This window comes from Mangifera indica, chromosome 4, assembly GCF_011075055.1.
Source record: "Mangifera indica cultivar Alphonso chromosome 4, CATAS_Mindica_2.1, whole genome shotgun sequence".
Lineage (NCBI taxonomy): Eukaryota > Viridiplantae > Streptophyta > Magnoliopsida > Sapindales > Anacardiaceae > Mangifera > Mangifera indica.
Genome location: NC_058140.1, coordinates 21149248 through 21166231, shown reverse-complemented (window position 1 = coordinate 21166231; position 16984 = coordinate 21149248). Strand labels below are relative to the sequence as shown.

Genomic DNA, 16984 nt, shown 5'->3' with positions numbered 1-16984 from the left:
ATGTAACCTTTTGTATTGCTTTGGATTGTCTCACTTATATCATTTTATCATTTTCCTTTTTGTTTTCATGATAATGAGCTTGAAAGGACCCATATCACACTGAATCCAATCTCTCCACTTAAGTTTACAATCTTAACTTTATTAAGGGGGATAGATTTGATTTGTGTCTCAAATCTACTATTCAATTCAAATTAATTGATCTCAAATTGATACTATTTATTTTATTAGTCATACTATTTATTCTTCTAACAATATTATTCACCTTATTGATAATTCTTTTGTTAAAAGTGAATTTGATGTCGAGCTTAAATTTGGAGAGTGTTTAACTTGTCAAGCTCACAAACTTGAAAAAATTTGATTTGAATTAGTTTAAATGATATCGTTATAATTAGTATACCTCAAAATAATATCGTTTTATTGATTTTAATTCGATGACTTAATATTGTAGGCGAAATCAAGGTAGACTTCCCTCTAATTGATTTGAAGGAAGTTTGTTAAGCTTAAACTGAACTCTTTCAAATCAAGTTAAACTCGAGTAAACTCAAGTTTGAGCATTGATTCGATTCAAATTTATCTTTATCTCTGATAACATTAGTTATATCCCAGTTAGAATGAAATTGAGTGAAATATTATAAATTTAATCTGAACTTAAATTAGTTTCAAATGTAATTTGACTAAGATCAAATCCACCGCTGCTTCTTCTAAGGGCCTCCTATTTTGATGAAATACAAAGGACGACGCGTCACTTTCCCATAGCTTGATCACTCCTCTCCATTGTGATTGTTTTTATCGTGACAAACAAGATTATATTCAAGACGTATTGTCACCATTATTCAAGACATTTTCATGAATATTACCATTACCAAGTCAAAATATTCTCACTCACTATACGTTAATTCACCAAAAGTTGTTCTTCTAAAACGGATCTCCATCTTGCTCATATGAGTCCTCGTCGGTGAAGACAGTCGGTGTATTTAAAAACGGATCACCAATTTTGAAACTTGCCAGATGTTAACGTTTTAAAAAGCTCTATAAGCAGCAAAGTTTAGAGCAGGTTCATTGAACTTTTTACCTTCGTTCCATTCTTTAAGAATTTTTTGCGCAGTCTAATTTACAGGACAAGTTTCGATTTAAAATAGATGCATGTGATTCTGTCAATTTTGCTGACTTATACGTGAGGATTCAAAGCAAATCATATATAAAAACTATATGCACAAGAACAAGGGTCCAAAAATAATGTTGACCAGGTTCAAAATAAAGCTTATAGTGCAGAGATATCTGGGGAAGAAGTTGAAAGACGAATGAATCTTGCTTTCAAGGAAGGTTCGCAGTGACCAGGACAGAGTGTCTATTTCTGATTACGATTTGACTCAAGTTATAAAAAAAGATTATAAAATTTATATTAAACTAAAGTTTGATCGTCGTACATGACTTGGAGACTCTTGTTAACGGGTGATGCTATCAGGGACTACAGGTAACTGAGGGAGGTTTATGTTCAATAATTTAGAATTATAAATCTTAGCTCGTATCACACATTTCCACATTCACCTCGGGCTTCTGCATACTCTCTTATTATTATTATTATTATTATATTATTATTATTATTATTATTTTCCCATTTCTTGTTTACCAGGTTACTTCTGCTGTGACCTGAATGATGGGCTCAAGTTTGCAAAGCCATTCTGTTAATACTGTATTCACAATCAAAGCTATAATCTTGTTGCCCCTTTGAAGCAAATATCTTGTCTTTTGCCCAAATACAAGAAAAAGTTAGGCTGAAAAGTACAGCCAGGTTTATTTCTGTAACTGAGGGAGGGTTCAACTATATAATTGTTTCTTAATAATAAAATAATTAGCTTATACTCCGATAGTTTTGGCACTGAACATGCTAAGTCTGCAGCATATAATCCATTTGGCGTTTCGTAAGCTTGTATATTTCTTACACTTCTCTTATCACATCTGATATCTCCATTGTTATGTTTCAGTAGAAACTCTTCATCGATTATCATTTATTTCTCTAAGCCCTGCAATCTTGGTTATAGACTCGCAGTTGTGGAGCTTTGTACACTGGAGAGATCTCGACAATTTGAACTGGGGTTCATCTGATTCAAACTCGAGCTTGTTTAGCATTTAATCAGTATCGTATGGCCGACTCTACTGATCTGCATTCACGACCAAGCAAATGGAGAATCCCGATTTTTGTTTTCTTCAAAGATGTGAGGTAATGATTGATGAAGTTCTAGCTTCCTGTAGATCTTACGTTTATAATGTGCTAATATGATCAGTGTTATGCGAAATTCAGACTAGTGTTCAAGATGGATTCACTTGGTCTTGAGATTATCAGGATAGCACTTCCTGCTGCTCTAGCTTTAGCTGCTGATCCGATCGCTTCTCTGATTGACACAGCATTTATTGGCCGCTTAGGTCCGTTTTCTGTCTTTTATCCTCTTAAGGCTCGGTTTTTTTCAGTGAACTAATCAGCATTCTGTGACTCAATAGGGCCGGTGCAGCTTGCAGCTGTGGGAGTTTCAATCGCCATATTCAATCAAGCTTCAAGAATTACCATATTTCCTCTGGTCAGTATCACAACTTCTTTTGTCGCTGAAGAGGAAACCATTGGACGAATCACCAATGGTGAAGAACCAAAAGCTGAGAACTCGGAAAAGAGTTCCGCTAAAGAAAGTGAAATGAAGGACGTAACGCCAGAAGAAACCGTGCTTGAGAACTTGGAAAAAGGAGCTTCAACAGACACTACTACTACTGAAACAAAAGGTGAATCTTCGTCGGATAATAATTCTTCTGCAACTACATGCAAGTCTCCTTCTGCTATAGCGGGTACCAAAACAAGTACAGAGATCAAGTTGAGTAAGGGGAAGCGACATATCCCTTCGGCATCAACAGCACTAATTATAGGGAGCTTTCTTGGTCTCGTCCAAGCTATATTTCTAATATTGGGAGCCAGACCTCTCCTGCATATCATGGGCGTGAAGTCTGTAAGTTCCTAATTTTTCCAGGTTTTATTTTTTCTTGTTTACCAAGTACTGAATAAGGAATTTTTTATCTTGGCTATCAATCAGGATTCTCCCATGATGACACCAGCTCAAAAATACTTGACTCTGAGGTCACTGGGTGCTCCTGCAGTCCTCCTTTCTCTCGCAATGCAAGGGGTTTTTCGAGGATTGAAGGATACAAAAACTCCTTTATTCGCCACTGGTAGGCTAAATTTCTCTCCCTTATCATTCTGATCTTGGAGAATTTGAGTTCATAGAGCAATATATAACATCATATTTCATGTAAAACAGTTGCAGGAGATTTAACAAATATCATTCTTGACCCAATATTCATCTTCGTTTGCCGTCTTGGTGTCAGTGGAGCCGCCATTGCCCATGTTCTTTCACAGTAAGTTTTCCCACGGATCCTCTAAATGAAGTCTTAATTTTGACGCCATCGTCAATTCCCACATCCATAAAGTATGGGAAGAAACACATTTTAGGTTGCAAACTCCATATAATAGGCCAGACTATTGGATCCTGAGTACTAATAATTAATTGATGATTCTCCAGGTACTTGATTTCATTCATCCTCCTGGTGAAGTTGATGAGACAAGTTAATCTCTTACCTCCAAGTATGAGTGATTTACAATTCGGTCGGTTTCTTAAAAATGGTAAGCGGCTTAACTTTAACTATGATATCCAATCCAGGTCTTATTAGTTCAATTTCCTGATCATTTCTGCATGTGGGTACAGGATTTTATCTGTTAACCAGAGTAATTGCTGTGACTATCTGTGTCACACTGGCAGCTTCAATGGCTGCACGTCTTGGTTCAACACCTATGGCTGCATTCCAAATTTGTTTACAGGTCTGGATCACGTCATCTCTTCTGGCTGATGGATTGGCTGTTGCAGGACAGGTATTTAATAACAATAACTTACATTTTTCTTCATGACTATGCTTTCAATCAGTAGCATTCTGAAATTATGAACTTATCAGTAACATGTTTCCTTCATTGGTTCAGGCCATTCTAGCTTGTTCATTTGCTGAAAAGAACTATCAGAAGGCAACAGCTGCAGCAAACAGAGTACTGCAGGTAAGCTATTATTATTTCAAGATTCACAATTAATGGCCTCTCTCATCTTTTATCTTGCTTCAGGAATGTTTAAAACAAGATCCTTAAAATCATCATCATTTTGTTTTCCAGATGGGTTTTGTTCTAGGCTTGGGGCTTGCTGCCTTGGTAGGACTCGGTCTCTACTTTGGCTCTGGAATCTTTTCAAAAGACGTTCATGTTATCCACCTCATAAACATCGGCATACCGGTAATTAGTTAACGTACATAGTTTTATTCGGATGTTTGAACCTACCCATTTAAGATTGAGGGAAATTAACTTTAAACTAAATCTCTCTTTTCTTTCACCTTTCAGTTTATTGCAGCAACTCAACCCATCAATTCTCTGGCTTTTGTCTTTGATGGTGTAAATTTTGGAGCTTCTGATTTTGCGTATTCTGCATACTCCATGGTTAGTCCAGAACCAGACTCGTTAGCATGTTGAATCAATCTTCAATCTCTTGTACGAATTCTCTTCTTATACATGTCAATTTCTTCAGGTTTTGGTAGCCATAGCAAGCATAGCAAGCTTATTTTTGCTGTCAAAAAGCAATGGCTTTGTTGGAATCTGGATTGCCCTGACAATCTACATGGCTCTCCGAACATTTGCTGGTGTATGGAGGTAACAAAATTCAACCAAATTTACACATGAAATGTTTTCTGGAAACACTTTTCTTCATGTTAGAAGGCTTCAATTTTTGCATGCAGGATGGGAACTGGGACTGGACCTTGGAAATTTCTCAGAGGCCGATTGTTGCCATGAGCTTTATATATATAGCTTCAGGATTCGGGAATATTACCTACTATATGTGGCCTAGCGTTTGTCAATAACATAATTTTTTTTCTTGGTTTTTTTATTTGTTTTTTGAGGTATCATTTCCAAGATGGATAATAAATAATATATTTACTAATTTTTTTATTAACTTATCAATACAGATTTATGTGTGATAATGTGATTGGGTGAAATAATTATATATTTTATTTTTAATTTAAAATCACTCAATTATATTAAAACACAATAATTTGTATAATTAAGTTAATAATAAAAATTAATAAATGTAATATTATTTTCCCAAACATATATATATATATATATATATATATATATAGATGGTGTTTTTGTTTGAATGTTATTGTACCATATAGTTTTAATAGAATAAAAACCTCAGAGTTGGCAAGAACCAGAGCCAGAGGCCGACCACTGCCATTTTCCATTCTCTCACATATGGAAAATGTTCCCTGGTGCATAATTTATTTGAATATATATACCCTTAACATTGTATAGACTTATAATAATCCATACAATAAAACTTTACTACGAGTATTCAATGGCTAACATGATATTATCTGGTTATTTTATTTTTAATTAAAAATAAAATAAATAATTGAATCACTTAACCATATTATGAGAAGGCCAAAAGACTATTTCTTACTTAAATTTTAATATAAAAATAAATAAGCATACGTGAAATTTGAAAAACTCAAATACTTATTTATAAGCTAACTTTTGTTAAAAAAAAATTATTAAAAACAAAGTTAAAATTATTATTTTAACAATAATATTTAAAAAATATAAAATTTATTATTTTTTTTCCCTAAGTTTTAAAAACTAACTTTACTCATATTTAAAATTTTTTAACTTTCAAAAATAACATTTTTTCCCTAAACCTAGGGTTTATTTTCTTCCTCTCTGTGACCACCATCTCCAATCACTGACTAGGGCTCGGATTGACTCGGTATATTTTTTTTAAAATTTTTTTATACAAAACGGCGTCGTTTTGATTTTTATATATATACAAAACGGTGTCGTTTTGATATAAAAAACGAGCCGAGCCGAGCCGAACTGAAAACGAGCCGAACTCGAGCCGAGCCGAATTCAGCTCGAGTCGAGCTCGAGCCGAACTCGAGCCGGCCCTCAAAAAGCCGAGCCGAGCCCGAGCTGGCTGCGAGCCGAGCTCGGCTCGGCTCGAATCCAGCCCTATCACTGACGATGACTCTTTCAACCCATGAAATGTCAGCCACCAAATCTTCATCTCTTTGGTGCAAAAAAGAGTCAGCAAAGACTTGTATTCATCAATTCAGATAAATTGACGAGTTCGCATCAGAAAGATGAAGATTTGATAGTCGGCATTTTGTGGGTTGAAAGTGTCATCATTGATGGCAAAGAGAGGAAGAAAATAAACCCTATGTTTTTTTTTTTAGGGAGGAGGGGGGGAGCGAATGTTTCTTTTAAAAGTTAAAAAATTTTAAGCAATGATGAAATTGTTAGTTTGAAAATTTAATGAATTATATATATTTTTAATATTATTAATAAAATAAAGATTTTATCCTTATCTTTATCAAAAAATTTTAACTGAAATTAATCCGTAGGTGAATATTGGAGTTTCAAACCCCACGGATATATATTTGTCTTTCCATTAAAATTTGGATAGCAAATAATCCTTTAACCTTACGAGAAATATTAAAACCACTCCTTTGAAAGTGAAAAAGAAACATTATAAAGTTGATTTGATAAAATTGTTGTGTCAATTTTAATGATTCAAATTATATGATATTATCAAATCAAGAAGAAGAAAACAGAAACTAACTATATTAGATATACTAACATTATGTAATATGATATATTAAAATCAAATTATTATAAAATTGATCATTAAATCTAAAATTTTATATATTTAGTATGATTAATTTAATTTTGAAATAATAATCTGACTCAAATAAAATTTTTTCGTTATAAAATTATATACTCATGCTCTAAGTAATTCAAAATTACAATTATAGCTCAATTAAACTTTTCCAAATCTTTAGAATTGTAAATAAACAGTTATTTTAATAAAGAGTGATATTTTAATATGAAAGGGGCGGGCGGGCAATTGACCCCTCTCATTCTTCTTCCAGGAGGAAGGGTGCCCCAATGAGAAAGCAACCGGCGTATTAATTAAAAAGATAATTTGAAAAAATAATGGTTAGAAGCAAAACATTGAACATAGAAAGCAAGTAACCTAGTCGTCAACCACCTTCGAAGGGCAAACTTCAAACAAATTTTATTATCATTTAAAAAAGACACATAAAATCGTTTTGATATTATTATAATATCTTTAATCTAATAATTTGATATATTATTAAGATATTATTCATTATAGATATATAATTTATTATAATTTTATTTTTGAATTTTATAATTTAAAACACATTTTAATAGTTTAAAAAATTCACAGATTATTTAACTAAGTAAATCCTTCTATCTCTAACTATATGAGATACGTAAATAAAATATAGATAAATTTAATATTTTTTTATACTTTATTAATATAAAATTCGTTTAAAGATATCATATTTACTACATGAACGTGACCCAACATTGAAGCTCAAATACTCGCAAATTTACAAGCGAAGAAAATATTTACCCATTTCTTATCTAACTTCAATGAAGGGCCTTACTCACCTACTCTCCTTTATGGGCTGAGTGGTTTCCAACAAAACTAATCAAAAGAAAAGATACAATTTACAAATTGAAAATATCCTCGTCCTCAATCTCCAAGTCAAGGACCACAATCATTTTCTACGTAAATATTTTTTTATTAACTTATTTATATTAATACATATTAATTAAAATAAATTAATTAATCAAATTTATGTATTTATATAATATTTTTAATAAGATTATATAAACAAACTTTAAATACATGAATAAATATATATTATTAAATAATTTTAAATTAAAAATAAAATAATATTTAATTATATAACAATAAATATATATTTATTTATTTATATATTTAAAATAAATACATATAATATTTCATAAACTAAAAAATAAATCCTAACAAATTAATATATTGTTATATGATTATATTACTATATAATTAAATCATTTTTAAAAAATAATAATAAATTAAATAACTCAATTACTAAATAATACACCAATTATAATACTAATTAATATTTATTTATTTATATATATAATATTACTCTCTAATCCTTCGTACTCCAATTTTATTCAAGGAATATCTCTTTATAAAGTATAAAAAGACTGTGAGTATCTATCCGACCAATCTCATTTCGTACAAAGGGCAATACCTTGTACCCGGTACCGAATATCACTGTAAATGTAATGACGATATACAATTACATATAATTTGAATTGCAGTCAAACCCTACGCGATTTACAACTCCATATTTTAGATACCTATCAATTACCCTTTAAATATTCGACAAAAGCTTGTTAGCAACGCTGATTCTATAAGAAGAGTAGCTTTGAGTCCGAAATAAAGAGCAAAGCGAACATTAGAAAAAGATTAAGTAGGCCAAGAAGGTTGAAATTGAAAATAGGAAAGAAAAACATAATAGCTTTGAATTTAGTATTACAACAATAAAAGGAAACAAACTGGCATCCCAATAACATGGAAACCTCAAAACGAATTACCCTTCCCTTCCACCCAACCCCACCTTGCCCCCATGTCCTTCGTCAACAAACTATCCAATGAAATATTTTGAGAGCAAAACAAATCAGACATGAAAAGATACAACAAAGGTCTTGTATCAGCTTTTTTTTCCTTTGAAGAGAATTTAGCAGTAAGAATAATCCTAAAAGCAGAAATTTTTGAAGAAAGAGACCAAAGCCTGGCTTCTTCTTCCCACTTTCTTAATTTCTATTGTAAACAATAAAATGGAAGATATAAAACAGATTGAATCATTTGCCTTAACCTTTCAAGTCATTCTTCTCAAAGCTTTAACCATCTCTACTTTCCCAAAATTTCCCAACAAAATAATATGTACCTCGTGAAAATGTGCTTTAACTATCATCAATTTGAGTGATTAAGATGAATTTATTCGCTAGACTACAAGCTGATCAAGCTGCATCTGCTCAAGCCATGCCCCAATAACCGAATGGTGGATGGGATCAGTAAGAGAATTAGAACTCAAACCCTCACTGGAAGATGCAGCACTGGAAGCCGGAACTGTTGGTTTCGCTTTCATCATCTCAGGTGGCGATTCCTTAACTAGAGACTGAACCCAAGTTAAATCAGGCTCCTCACCATTGCTCTTCTGAAGATCGGATGAAGATGATCTCCGTAAAAGTTCTAGTTCATCCCCATTCACAGACCAGTCTACTTTTCCATTTGGAGATCCCCATTTAGACAAAGAATTTGCATTTACAGGAGAACCAACTGTGGGGACGGGGTTATTGGATCCCAGGTCCCTCCAGCTGAGGCTGTGTAGATGTTGCTGCTTCTCGCGCTGCATCAATGCCACAAGCCTAGAGCCCATTGGTGAAATTGGCTCCACATTTCTTGGTGACATTCTACCAGGAGATCCAACTCCAAACGAAGCCTGCCTTAGTGGGTGCTCTACATTTTTCGGAGAGAAAACGTTTGTATTAATGGGAGAGAGCATGCTTTGTTGTTGGAGTTGGTTGAGAACAGCTGATTTGTGGCCAGGGGAGAAAACAGCCTGATCAGAATACGTAGGAGATGAAGAAACCTCAGCAGAGAAGAGCTCCTCAAGATTTGAGGGATTCAGTGTTTTAGTCCGACCACAGCGACTCAAAGACACAGAATTGTTTCGTGAGTGTGAAATGCAAGTTAGATCATTAAAAATCTGTTGTTGGGTATCAAGTTCTGATAACACGCTAGAATCATCAGCAGTGATATCTCTTGCGCTGAGGGAAGACCTTAAGCGACTCGATTGAATGTTGCTCCCCGGAAGATTAAGTGTAGGCACATTTGGTTGTGGCCACGCCATGGATGAGTGCATATTGCCATTCCCTGAAGGAGACAGGGGTTGAGTAAAGGGATTAGGTGACATGGCAGACAGCGATGAGGGAGATCCAGGGATAAGGCTCAATGTGGCAGCCATATCCATGACACCAGCACTGCTTACAGACAATCGTGGTAAAGGAACCACAGATCCAGAAGAGACATACAAGGGGCGAAGTTCTTCAGCTGTGTGGGCGAAAAAGCAAACCCGCCTGTTGCAACTTGTGCCGTCTTTGCAAAGCCGAGTTCTGTATTGAGCCGGGTGTAGCCAGCACTCAAACACTCCATGAGCGTACTCACACATATCACCACGCCTACAAGAACCTTTACGAAAATCAGGGCAAGGCACACAACTATAATGAAACTTCCGAGGATCTCTTCGTCGGGCGTTCTCCCCTGGGTGGACAAAAGGGCACTCCGTCCAATCATGGGAATATGCTCGGGAACAAGGACGAATTTTGAAGGAGAACATCCGAAACTCATCAGTCGAATAAATGCTGTTTTTAATGTCTGGGAGAGATGGATCAATTGGGTATTCTTTCTTTTCAGCCACAATACTGACAGATCCATCATTAAACTTTGAGGCCATTGGAGACGATACTAACTCAGTAGGAGATGGTGGTGACTCACTGCCTGATGAAGAGAGGATTGGGGAGCTACTATTAGAAGAACTAATCGACACTGTTAAACTGCGCTCAACATCATGTGTAACACCAGAAGCACAATTGATTCCAAGAAGTTCTTCAAGAGCGACTCTCATGCCCTGCAGCTTTGGTGGAACAGCAATAACATCAACCGGACGTAGACCATTGGCATCAACACAACATGGATCTGCACCTGCAGCTAAGAGAAGTCTAACAACATCAACCATATTAGGTGAACCTCCAGAAGCAGCACAATGAAGAGCAGTGCTTTCGTCCGGGCCACATGATAGATTTACGTCAGCCATAGAATGCAGAAGTATAAGCTTAATAACATCAACACTACCATAGGTAGCAGCAACCATCAATGGAGTTCTAGGCTCACAAACTATTTGTTTTGAGCCTTTTTGACGGCCATACCAGGGCCCAACCTTGTCAACACAAGAAAGATCCCGCTCTAATACTCGCTTAAAGCCTTCAACATCATTGTTAGAAGCAAGTTCAAGTAAGCTGGAAAAAGAATCTTCAGTCTCAACAATATGGTTATTCATATCTTTGTTGCCAGATTTTGATCTCTCTGGACCACAGCACATACTTCAACTAGCTGGAGAATCAATAACAAAAATTAAATTCAGAAAATAAATTAAATACTAATATAGAAACCTACAAATCCATAAGGCACATTCAAGAAAATGTTACAAAACCAAACAATAAACCAAAATGAAGATAATAAAGAAAATATTTACATGAAAATATTCAATCTTACTAAATCACCATTTTTACATAATTTTTCAGACATAGTGAGAGTTGCTTACTCATTACAAGCAACAGACATATAAATGCATAGAACAAATAGATAAGAAAAACACTAATCTTGTAGTGGATCATGTACTAATAGCTCAACACAGAACTTTACCAAGAAGATTAGACAAAAACAGAACAAATTATAATCATCAACAACAAGAATCTCAGAAAAGGTAGATCTGCTGCTCAAACTCTTGAATAATTGACACAAACATATCATATAACAAGTCTAGAATAATCTAGATTACAACTCACTTTTATTATTGTTTTCCGATAATGGTGAAAATACATATTCTTATTCTAAAAAATCAAAACTTTTTACTATTAAACATTATAATTCTTAAAAAATAATAATAATAAGGGTATTTCATTTTCTCAGCAACCAAACAACACAACAAACTAAAAATAACTCACCATACAAAATCTGAAGCAGGAGGTGAGTCTGAGAGATGTCAACAGGTCTAAGGGGAGAGAAATAAAAGAGAAATCAACATGAGGCCTTAGGGATCTACAGAACAAAGATCAATCAATGGCCGAAGCAGTCTCAAGTAAAGTGGCAGAAGAAGACGAAACAGAGGTATAATAGATGAAGCGTTGTTTTATAGCACAACTTGTAAACATCTTCTTCAAGTTCGATGCCAACGAGGAAACGAAAAACTGAACTGAACTGAACTATGAATTAAGAAAGAGATTGTTTGTAGGGGAAGAAAAGAAAGTAAAATTTAGAAAATTCGAATTAGAATTGAAATTGAAAATGGAAGATTTCAAAATAAAGAAAAAAATGAAAATGGAGGAGAAGGAACGAGAAGAATGAAACTGAAATGAAATGGTCTTGAAATGCACGTTAAATGAAGTCGAAATGAGAGTTAAATTTAAAGCGAAGTGGTGGGAAAGATTGTGGACGTCAAGTGTTAGGTAAAAAGTGGATTGGAATGAGAGATTTGACGTCCGCCAATTAAAGACAACCTTTATGGTTGTTGTACGGACAAAATATTTTATTACCAAAACTTAAAAATTATCAAAAATAAAAAACTATTTTAGTAAAAAAATTATTTTAAATATTAATAATATGATTAAATAAATTATCAAATATAAATAATTAATTATTTTATTTAATTAGTTTATATGTTTTAAATAAGTACGACTTTCTTTGAACTTCTTTATTCTGTTTATAAAAACCTACTACAAGGTAATTTTGGCAAATATTGTTTTATGATAAAAATGTGTATAATAAATTAAAGAGTAATATTATATGTATAAATAAAATATATAATTTTATATATATAAATAATTATATATTATTATATAATTAAATAATTTTAAATTAGAGATAAATAATATTCAATCATATTATGATATATCGTTGTTTATGAATAAAATTATACATATAAATTGTGTACATAATTTTATTATAAATTAAACTCGTTAAATATAAATGAATGGTACAACAAAATACAAACCATAACACATCAATGATCGATTATTTTAAACATATAATATAAAAAATTTATTGTCATACATAGGGTTGAATTTGATCAAAACCTAATAAGAGTATATTTGAATCAAGTTAGCTCAAGTTTAATTGTCGATTTCGCATAAACAAGATTGAAATAAGCTTGAACTCAATCTTAAAAATTTTGTATTGTTGAGCTCAAATTTGAATTCAAACTTAAGGGTGTTTACTTTGTCAAATTAGCAAATATGAAAAAGTTTAATTCAAATAAACTAAACTCATATTATTTTTATTAATACGTATTAGAACAATATTGTCTTGATAGATTTTGACTCAACTTAATATTATACTCAAGCTAATTTGAAAAAAATTCAACTCTTTTAAGTCACGCCTAATTCTAGCTATGATTGATTCAAATTCACTATCAGAGTCAAGCTCAGATAAAACCTAATGTAAGATTGGTTTGAATCCAAAATAGTCACTTTAAGTTTGACTATATGAAACTTGAATTCAATTCAACAATAATTAAACTTTAAATTTGATTTAAATCAACTTAAACTCGAATATTTAAATCGATTTAAACTTAACTCATTCAATCTAAATTTAAATTCGAATTCAAATAACTCAATTTGCATTAATCCTTAGTCATGTAAATGCAAATGGTTTGTTAATAAATCACAATTACTTGCTTTTCTTTAAGATATTACAGGGAAGATTAGTTGGTGGAGACAAACTTTTACCTTTAAGAATCTTAATCAAGTTAGGCAAGAAGTTTTCTTCCATACCTAAGGAGATATGTTTGGTAAATTATTTACTCTAATTAATACAGTAATTATAACCTAACAATATTATGCATACTCAATTTTGATTATTTAATTAAGTATTTAAATAATATATTATTATATAATTAAATATTATATTATTTATAATTTAAAATCATCTAACCATATAATAATATATTATATAAGTGTCTAATTTAAATACTTAAAATTAAGTATATATAATTTTATTAATTATAATATATTTATTGAATTATTCTGATGACTTGTTTGGCAAATTTACAATACGACAAAAGTTATTACATTAATTTAGTTCGAGTCTTGATGGATTTGTTTGGTGAGATTGGTGACACTAACATGACATTAGTGACACAAATAAAGTTATATTATTAATATATATTTATTAGACAATTTTAAAGATAAATGTTTCCAACATAATAGTGTAAGTGCCCCGGTCACATGTAAAAAGACTTAAATTTGAATAATTTTATCCTCTTATTGGTTTTATCCGTTAGTATGACAGATTAATTAGATTGACCATAGGGCATGAATGGATTCAAATTAAATTAAACTTGAGCTTAGATCAACTCATAAATAAAACTATTTTAAAACTAATTCAAGCTAACTTAATATAGCTCGACTCGAATATAACGTTATTAACATGTCTTGGTTGGACTGATTTGATCAACTAGTCCAATATGAGTTTTGAAACAATAAAATCGATATGTGTATGATTATGATATACTTTTTTTTTTAATCCATTTTAGTCTTTCTTTAATAATATTATTTTCCCAAAAATTTTGGATAATTTAATTTGTATAAATAAAAGTCATAAATAGTGTTACCACTAAAAGCTCTAGTAACATATATTAATTGTCCATGATGAGTAGTTTGAGCAGTAAAGATAAAATTATCCACATAAAAAGTATAAGTTCAAAATTCATTAGAGATACTTTACAATTAACCTCTCAACTTATTTGGTGCAATACACACACACACACACACATATATATATATATTAATTATTAAAAATATATTAAAATTAAACTTTTAACGTATCAAGTATACTTAACCAATCACTAGCCCAAGATTCTTACATATTTGGAATGGTTTTTGGGGGCCCCTCGTAAGTCATAAATAGAAGGATAAGTGGGTCAATAATATTAATGGGATTTTTATTTCTTAAATAGAAGCCCCCACACGTTAGTTTTTGGTAAGTAATGGTGAAAATGCTTTTGCCATAAGAAGGCCATCTTATTGTAATATTCCTTGTTCCTTTATTTAGTAATTGGATAAAGGCACTTCAAATATGTTTTGGGTCATTGTTTGGTTTGAGGTAATGTTTTGTTGGCATTTAATTTAGGAATAGATTTGAATAAAACCAATTTGATATGAATTAGCATTGAGTTTGATTTTTGTCAAATTTGAACTTAAGTTTTTATTTGCTGTTTGATTTAAGTTCAACTCAAATCATTTTCTGATAACAATGCTCATCATATCGATGATATTATTTATCTCATCAGTAATATTATTCATCTCATATGCAACAAAAGACAGACATTTCTAACTAACTTGATTTTGGTTTAAGTTGAACTCTAATCAATTCATATTTGGGCTTAGACTCGAATCTATCCCTAACCACAATAAAGTTTTGCTTGTCAACAATTTCTTTCTTCAAAACTAACAATATTTCTTCTTCTTCTACCACTCTTTTTTTTATTTTTCTCTAATGACTTCTTTCTTTACATTTTTCTTCTTATTTTTCTCCAACTCTTCTTCTTAACCAAATGTGATCTCGAAGAATTAGAGTTGATATTTATTCTGCTTAGTTGAGACTCGAATCCAACCCTAATCGCACTAAAGTTTTCCTTGTTAACAACTTTTCCAAACTTAATCTCAAATAGATCATTTTGAATTTGAGTCAAGTTTACATTGACATTTATTTAACTCATTTCGAACTCGAATCCTATCCTAATCATAAATGAGTTTTTCTTGTCAATGATATAAGATTATAAATAAAGATAGAAAAGATGATAAAATTGAGCCGAGTTTACGTTGATATTTTTTTTGGCTTAGTTCAAACTCAAATCCAACTTTGATTGCAAAAGACTTTTTCTCACTAATGATATAAGATTACAAAGGATAAACGATATATTAACTTGGATGATAAAAATGGAAAAAAAAAAAATTGATTGACCTTTGTAGGTCTCAACCTAGTAACCTTTAGGTTTTTGACGTAGAGCTTTAACCAATTGAAATTATAAACCAATTAGTGTTTTCTTTTGTCATTTAGTTTTTTTATACAATATCTAGAACTAACCGAGGGTTTTATTTTCAAGTTAAAATGTTCTTTCTAAGATTTGTGTTAAATTATCAAATTATTACATTTTTTTCTATTAAAGCATGCTCAACATATAACTAGGTGCTTCCATTTAGGGTTAGATTAAATCTAAATCCCGATTGAACAAAACATATAAAACAAGTTATATTGAAATAGTTGAGGCTTTTTATTCGATTAAAAAATAATTTAATAATGAATTTGATTTAAGTAAATCGATTTGAACTTACTTTTGTCTATAAAAATAAGTCTAATTTTTTACCTATATTCAGTTCATTTGACCCAAATTTGAAACAAAACTCAAATGATTAAGATATAATTTAGCAATTATAATAGATAGAGTTCCACTTTCTAAGGTTTGATTGAAAGCTCCATCCTAACAACCTTGGAGAGAAAGCCAATTGATTTTGATTTTGATTATCAAACAAAGGCAAACTTGGTCCCATTTTGAAAAGCACTTCTGAATCATACAGCTTCCTAACAATCAACATACAATGTCAAAAGCCCTTTGGCCTCTTCATTTGGCTCCCTTTAATGCCAACAAAACAATTTCAATATCAATCTCACAATTTCCCTTTCTAATCCAAAAAAACATTATCATATATGTTATTGTGTTATGAACCAAGTTCAAAGTGAAATCTTGCTAAACCCACAATATTTGTGTGTAGCCTTAAATTCAAACTAAGTTGGGTTAAACTCAATTATCAATTCAAAGAGTCAATTAAACTCGTATTTTAATAATAGAATGAGTTCAAATCAATAGATATATGATTGGGTAGGCTCACCAAACAGATTGATTTTATTAATAAAATAATAAATTTTGCTCAATTAAAAATGTTAAATCTTCATTATGTAGTCTAAACAAAATGATAATATTTTATTTAATTCAAAATGATATGGTTTTAAATAGTAATTATATTATATTAAATATATAAAAAATCTTTTTTTTTTTTGTATAAAAAGGTAAAATGACACTAATTTGTAAATTTATTAAACCAAATTCAAGCTTTTTTTTTTTTTTTAATGTTAAATTTGAATTTGAATTTAAAGTTGAGTTTAACCACACCTAAATTCAAATTGGAACCCACTACTATTTAGGAGTAAAG

General features: G+C 31.5%; 2 protein-coding genes across 2 annotated transcripts; one reads left to right on the top strand and one right to left on the bottom strand.

The window, feature by feature from the left end:
• Positions 1-1681: 1681 nt before the first annotated feature.
• Positions 1682-5029, top strand: LOC123214909 (protein DETOXIFICATION 43-like). The gene is made up of 13 exons (XM_044634933.1): positions 1682-1930; positions 2043-2221; positions 2303-2424; positions 2500-2993; positions 3078-3213; positions 3303-3399; positions 3564-3664; positions 3747-3910; positions 4016-4087; positions 4199-4315; positions 4421-4516; positions 4605-4726; positions 4813-5029. Exons 2-13 carry the CDS (start codon positions 2145-2147, stop codon positions 4865-4867), a joined length of 1653 nt encoding a protein of 550 aa, XP_044490868.1. The 5' UTR covers positions 1682-1930; positions 2043-2144; the 3' UTR covers positions 4868-5029.
• A 3373-nt stretch (positions 5030-8402) lies between these two features.
• LOC123214120 (zinc finger CCCH domain-containing protein 30-like) lies at positions 8403-12126 on the bottom strand. The gene is made up of 2 exons (XM_044633855.1): positions 11723-12126; positions 8403-11108 (listed from the first exon to the last, which is right to left on the bottom strand). Exon 2 carries the CDS (start codon positions 11095-11097, stop codon positions 8941-8943), a length of 2157 nt encoding a protein of 718 aa, XP_044489790.1. The 5' UTR covers positions 11098-11108; positions 11723-12126; the 3' UTR covers positions 8403-8940.
• Positions 12127-16984: the final 4858 nt, after the last annotated feature.